This window comes from Nicotiana tabacum, chromosome 21, assembly GCF_000715075.1.
Source record: "Nicotiana tabacum cultivar K326 chromosome 21, ASM71507v2, whole genome shotgun sequence".
In the NCBI taxonomy this organism is placed as follows: Eukaryota; Viridiplantae; Streptophyta; class Magnoliopsida; order Solanales; family Solanaceae; genus Nicotiana; species Nicotiana tabacum.
In genome coordinates this window covers 89988916-89996175 of record NC_134100.1, presented here as the reverse complement: position 1 = coordinate 89996175, position 7260 = coordinate 89988916, and the positions used below count along the sequence as shown (strand labels likewise).

Sequence of the window (7260 nt, the reverse complement as noted above, 5' to 3'; positions counted from 1 at the left end):
CCACCAAAGAAATTTTAGGATTTAATTTGTCAAAATTCATAGGATCACACAAAGTATGAGATTTTCTTTAGGATCACATAATGTAGGGCAAAAAAAAAAAGGGAAAATAGTGAGAATTTGACTAGAATCAAAATGTTATTTGTGGACTTTTGACCACTACTTTTCCACACTATTGGCTGGCTGCACTTCTGTCTACTACTTCTTTAGTTTTACTCTTTTGCCTTGTTGTTAGAGAATAATTCAAGATTTAATTTATACACAAATATTATAAGATTTTTTTACATTATGAGTAATATAATTTTAGCCAATGATAGCAAGTCTGTTACCAATTTTGTCATATTACTAATTAATATTTATCAAGAGATTTACTCGTATTTGCTTAATAAGTAATCTAATGATATACAATATTTCTTATACCGTGAGTGTATATAGTTAACAACTACCAAGTCTACTGTATTAGTCAACTCAATTGACAAAAATCTATTCTTGATTTCGAAAGATATTGATATAAAAAACAAAACCACTTTTAACTTACAAATTAACTTGAAAACAGAGATGAGTGATCAAAATAAACACTCATCTTCTCCATCATCACTAAGGTCAATATCTGACTATTATTCTTACAAACACATGTTATGTAACAAAGTCACTACAAACAGAGGCCATTCAAACTTTAACTCAATTCCCAAAAATGGAAGACGAAAATGATGCAATAACAAGAGCATATCATTCATCACATAGCCAAATTCAAGAGAATTTGGCACGAGATTATCGATTAGCTACACAAAAGGCTACTGCATTCAGAAGATTTATTAGATCAAATTTAGTTCCAATATTAGCTCATAAACAAAACATGTTGAATAGATCCATAACATTTTTCAAGAACTTGTATTTGATGAGGAGGCAAGAACAGATTCAGGTGAAAAGCACTCAAGTTCATCACATGATTTCGGAGAGAAGAAGACGCGAAAAACTTAATGAGAATTTTCAACAACTGAGATCTTTGCTCCCTCCTGGAACTAAGGTATCATTCATTTTTACACTATAAGACTCTTAAAAAATAGTATTTATATTAATGTTACTATATATGGATTATTCTAATATTAGCAGATTAAATGAAATAAATACTAGTACTAGAATTTAATAGTAACTCTGTTGCCCTTCAACAACTCTGCCACACCCCTAAAAAGAGCACTTCTTAACCAATGTTGTAGTTGTCATGAATATGAAAATTATATATACCATCAAATTATGAAAGCTTATCACATATATACCACAAAAAAACTCAAATATACGAAATACCATCATTATACCATTTTGTATAATAATGTTACACACTTTAACTGAAGCAAGATAGCATCTGAGATTTTTTAATTATACTAAACGTATAAATAATTTAAAATATATATTATACCACATATATACCTTATATATTTCCACTAAATATGTGTATTTTATAATTTCAGAATATAAGGATGTTATGATAAATATACATGATTTATTTTAATATTATACCATATTATTAATTATACATGATTTATATTTGTATGCATATAATTTTTCATTGAAATAAGAATGGATATATTGAAATATTAATATTCAAAATTAATTTTTATAAGATACTAGTACTTTAAAAAATTTAAGAAGTAAAAATAATGAAATCTTGAATGAATGAACAAGATACATTTAAAATAGAACAAGATTATATAATATACATATACTAGTTTTATATGATGTATATAATAGTAATATACAAGGGATATATATGCTATAAAATAAAATAAATATACGGAAAAGAAGAACAGAAAATTTTAAAATCTATAAGTAATGTTAAATTAAGCTTTTATTGAAATAAATGAACAACATTGTATAAGTTAAATAATTATTAGTGGGGTATAACTTAAAAATTAATAAAATTATAGAACACGTTGAGTGAATGTATATTTCAATTCAAGAAGAGTAGCCATCACTTTAATATTATAGTAATTCATGAAAGTTCAATAACTTATTTGTGGATTGGTAGGATTTATGTATCATTAATTAGTATGCCTATTTTAGTGAAATTTGGAAGAGCGTTTAGTTTTGGATGGAAGTCATCATCTTTCCTTTTATTTTTGCTTAAATTTAGGAATTATTAATTAGCATCCCTATTTTAATGGGACTGAGTGATTTTTCTGTTAGTTAATATAATTATGTAGTTGTCATGTGTGTAAAATATCCTATTGATGTTAGGTCTTTGAAATTTTTTCTTAAATATTTGTTATTTATGTTTTTTGTAACGGTCCAGCCCCAACTGCCAAGTATTGCCCACCCCGGGGGGGCATTTGCAAAAGTGCTCAATAGCCACTTTTAAGGCTCCTATTTAAAATATATTCATAATTTACAGTGTATTTAAATATTAGCCAATTCACCTAAACTTCAGGACTAAGTATCTTGAATTTTTTAGCTGCTAATTTGAAATTCAGGACTAAGTGTCCCGAATTTCTGAATTACTAATTTAAAATTCAAAGATTCAAACTTTTGGAGGCAATTTTCGAACTTTAGGACACGATATCCGGAAGTTTGAACTTTGAGGTTTAAAAACTCTTGAATGTTGTGTCTTGAAGTTTGAGCGAAATTGACTAATCTTTAAATACATTATAAACTGTGGATATATTTTAATCAATATGTTTAAAAATAGCTACTTGGTTTCATTTCCACACAAAACGATTTAATGAATGATTCTCTTAATGATCAACCAATTCATTGTGTTATAGTGTTTGATAAACTAAAACAAACCATTCTGCAGAAGGACAAAGCATCAGTTCTTGCTGCTACAACAGAAAACATAATTTCTTTGAAAGCTCAAGTGGAAGAACTAAGTAAAAGGAATGAAATATTGGAAGCACAACTTTTGAAAAAGAAAGAAGCCTCTGAGTTCACAAGTGGAAGTGGAAAACTAGTTGTTCAGATAATAAATATAAGTGAATCAACATCAGAAGCAAGAATTGTGGAATTGCAAGTTATAGTAAAGGGAAAATGCAGCAAATTGGATTTGGTTATTCGTTTGCTGGAATTCTTGAAAATGGCTGACAATGTAAGCATAGAGTCAGTAGAAGCAAATACTAGGATGGTTCAATCATGTCCAGTTACTCTAGTAACCTTGAGATTAAGAATCCAGGTATTTTATTTTATTTTTGTTTTTTAAGCTATAGTTGCTTTCACTGGTTTTACAGAATTAAATCATTTTATTTGCTCAGAGGATCATGCATATGTGTTGGACATTTCTAAGGATCTAATAATAATAATATTAGCTTTTTATCTGTCAATTTATGTTTGAAGGGGAGCCTTGGAGCAACGGTTGAAAAAGCTGTCTCCGTGTGACTTATAGGTCACAGTTTCGAACAGTGGAAGCAGTCACTAATGTTTGCATTAGGGTATACTGTGTATATCACACCCCTTAGGAAAGGTAGCCTCGAAGCAATAATAAAGTTGTCTCCGTGTGGCCTATAGGTCACAGGCTCAAACCGTGGAATCAGTTACTAATGATTGCACTATGGTAGGTTGCGTACATCACACCACTTAGGAAGAGAAACCTCAAAGCAATGATAAAGTTGTCTCCGTGTGACCCATAGGGCATGGGTTCGAGTCGCGAAAGCAGTTATTAATGCGTCCATTATGGTAGGTTGTGTACACCCCTTGGAAAGGGAAACCTCGAAGTAATAGAAAAGTTGTCTCCGTATGACCTATAGGTCACGGGTCCGTGGAAGCAGTTATTAATACTTGCATTAAGTAATGTTGCGTACATCACACTCCTTGAGAAGGGAAGCCTCGAAGCAATGATAAAGTTGTCTCTGTGTGACCTATATGTCACGGGTTCGAGCCGCTAATGCCTGCATTTAGGGCAGGCTATGTATATCACAACCCTAAGAGTGCAGTCTTTCCCGGTACCATGCGTAAATGCGGGATGCTTTGTGCACCGGACTATGTATATCACACCCCTTAAGATACGGCTCTTCTCGAACCCTACGTGAACGTGAGATACACCAAGCGACCTTTTTTATCTGTATATATTTGTATTTCATTTTTTCCAGAACAAGTGGTATGTTTTAATTTACTGCATACTTGTTACTTTAAACTAACTTTAAGAATGTTGTAGATTTATATATAGTAACATAGTAATTAGAAAATCCTTCGGGGTTGTCCAGTTAGTTTGGAGGGTGGTCATCCATATGGATGACCTGTGATCGAATCCCCCCTCAATGTCTTCTGAGTTGAGTCTGTCGCATAGGGCTTGTCTAGTGCAGTTTACATTCCCTATGTGGTTTGCAGGCTATTACACAAGGGTAGGTTTACCCAGTGCGCACAAAGTGCTCACCACGTAGTGTTCACTCGAAGGGCAGAGGTTGTGGCAGAGATTGTAGCGGCTGCGAGTTTCGCTTCTTACCAAAAAAACATAGTAATTAGAAACTTCAAACTCTTACGAAATCAAACATAATAAATAACACGAAATAGTGAATCCATTTCACTTTATATGACATAACTATTATTTGAAAAGTTAGGATAACTTTGATTTTCTTTGACTACACTATCACTAGAAGGTTACAATTTTGTAGCAGTTTTTGTGTAGTTTCTTTACTGTAATATAAATAAATTTCATTTAAACAGATTAGGAAATCTATGTTCGAGTTGAGTTTTTTCCTTTTTTATTCACTTTTTGGCCTAAATTTTTGTTTAATTTGGTTCTTTCACCAACTCTATTTTTATTATTATGTATTATTTATTTATTTATTTGGCCTATTCTCTTGCTATAGGGAGACGAATGGGACGAATCTGCTTTCCTGGAAGCAGCCAAAAAGGTTGCTGGAGACATGGAAATTATTGGCTAAAATTTCATTCAGCATAAGATAAATTATTGGCTAAAATTTTCACTATCAATGATCAAACAGCCGTAGATATCAACTAGATCGTCAATGTTGTAGTAGTATAGTCTTGTTAATTTAGCGGTGCGCATCTTTGATTAGATACTACAAGTTCGACAGAATTCAATAAGTCTAGCTCGAATTACATGTTATATGTGTGCGTGGAAAAAAGATATACACATATCTAAAGAGCATACTGGACTTTAAATCTTGAATATGTCGATGTTCTAGGTGAAATACATTTAGAAGTTTTGATTTACGGATGTTGAATGATGATAGAAGAATACTGTTGAGAGACTAGCCTCTCAAACTGTGATGTATTTTTGTTTTATATATATGTTATTATCCAATTTACCAAAAACAAAAATAAAAAAAATACTGTAATTCTTTATATGAGTCAATTACAGCATGAGCTTTATAATATTGGAAGTCTTTGTCAATTTTCATGTAACTTTTTTATTTTTTGAAGGACAGTACGTACTATAGAAAGGTAATGAATAAAAAAAGGAATTAATATTGTTCATAATAAACCTTATGGTAAAATGCAAGAATTCATGTGTCGCCGTTCTTGACTTTTTTTTTAACGCCGTTCGTGACTAGAAAGCAAAATTGTGGACCAAAATAACTTATTCAAAAGAAAATGTTTGATCGTTGCATTTGGATTCTGTGGATATGATCAAACGTGAAGATTCAAGAATAACTAATTACTTTTGATCTTACTTTCAAAAACTTAATCCACTGATATTAGTAAGTGTAATTAATACTCCATATCACCTTCACTCTACATATTAGAGAGTTTAACTTTTATACATATACTGAGATAGTATAAAATAATTGTTACACAGTCAAATTACCTAAACTATAATTACGAGTAACTGTAGATAATAAGTAAAACTAATAACTTATTAAAAGATAACTAGAGTAAATGTGAGTTTTTGGCCAAAATTATCTTTCCTAAGTTTAGTCCAAGTAACAGAAACACAACACCCGTTAAAAAACTAACAGCAACATGCGATCTGCACGACTGCATGTGATACTTTTCACCTCCAAATCAGTTTCATCGCCCTCTTCTTTCAAGAATTGTACGGCTGAAAATTACAACTTACACAGTTCCGCTGGATTCAAACAAGACCCAGATAGCATAATAGCTTCAGCAGAACAATGCTTAAAGTTCAAACTCAAAACAACATTATCGGATAACTATGGTGCTCGCACCGAGCTGTCAACTCTCCTTAAAAAAAACTTTATATCTGCGATTGCTACATTTAAGTGTCACTATATAAACTTCCTAGATTTTGATTTTCTCTCATTTGCTTGCATTTTGACAGGCATTACTATATTCACTTGAAGAAGAAAACACCAATTGTCAATGTCGATGCCGGAGGCAAGGGACCTTGTTCCGTTTAGCTCCGACGACATGGTTAGAAGCACTTCTTGAATTCGACATTTACAGCAATGTCGTTCTTAACCATTCCTCCCCATTTTACACTCAACCAATAAACCACCACTCCACCCAATGAAATCAACAACTTTTCAAGCTTAAAACGGAATATTTGGTCGCAAATTTGACTGTTGGAAATTAATATTTTTCGTGCAAAAATATTAGGAAAGAAAATATTAAATGGCGAAAAAAGGAAGATAAACTTGGTCCAAAAAATTATCAATCAGTCAATTGATCGAATCCGAAGCCGAGCCGAGCGACCGACGACAGCGGCGTGAGGCGTGCTCTCTTCTCAACTCTTTAAAAGCTAGAAGAAGTGCTTCCATATATAAGCACAATTTGTTACTTAGACTAAAGGCGCTCAACTTTTGCAAACTTAGAGGACAATTTGGGAAGGTTATATTTAAAGGACAAAGTTAAACTTACCTTTAAAGAAAAGGGATAATTTTGGCCAAAATCTCATTAAATGTAGATAATAAGTGGCAACCAACTTGTTATAAACATTCATTAAACTAGGTATACAAGCTAAATCCTTAAATAAGTTACATGAGATACCAAATAAGTAATCTTTGATTAGATATCATCTTTAGACATCTGAAAAAAAGAGTAAACAACTTGCATGAGTGAAATAACGTTAAACTTAGACCTTAGATTATCACTCTGCTATTCTTAAGGGGTAAAACTTATTTTTACACCACGCCGATGAATGCAACACATATTTTTCATATACATATTGTATCACCTAACCATGATTAAATAAAATATATTCTCGCTGTAATTCTTATCTACTAAGGTTAAATAGCTTAGTTTAGCGCAAACACACGATGCGGGAAAGTAACCACAAGTTACTTCTTCTCATATGGACAAACTACTATATAGCATTCTCCTCCCTATGGGACCAACAGAATGGATTTAAAA

General features: G+C 31.9%; 1 protein-coding gene across 1 annotated transcript; it reads left to right on the top strand.

Moving 5' to 3' along the window:
• The first annotated feature begins 564 nt into the window (after positions 1-564).
• Positions 565-5251, top strand: LOC107801711 (putative transcription factor bHLH041). Its single transcript, XM_016625082.2, has 3 exons — positions 565-1024; positions 2789-3160; positions 4794-5251. Exons 1-3 carry the CDS (start codon positions 692-694, stop codon positions 4866-4868), a joined length of 780 nt encoding a protein of 259 aa, XP_016480568.1. The 5' UTR covers positions 565-691; the 3' UTR covers positions 4869-5251.
• The last annotated feature ends 2009 nt before the right edge of the window (positions 5252-7260 follow it).

What these genes read in the sequence shown, in the direction of transcription:
- LOC107801711 (XM_016625082.2), top strand. Translation starts at nt 692, where the DNA reads ATGGAAGACGAAAATGATGCAATAACAAGAGCATATCATTCATCACAT. An exon ending in TGCTCCCTCCTGGAACTAAG is followed by an intron (nt 1,025 to 2,788) that starts GTATCATTCATT and finishes ACCATTCTGCAG; the next exon opens with AAGGACAAAGCATCAGTTCT. An exon ending in CCTTGAGATTAAGAATCCAG is followed by an intron (nt 3,161 to 4,793) that starts GTATTTTATTTT and finishes CTCTTGCTATAG; the next exon opens with GGAGACGAATGGGACGAATC.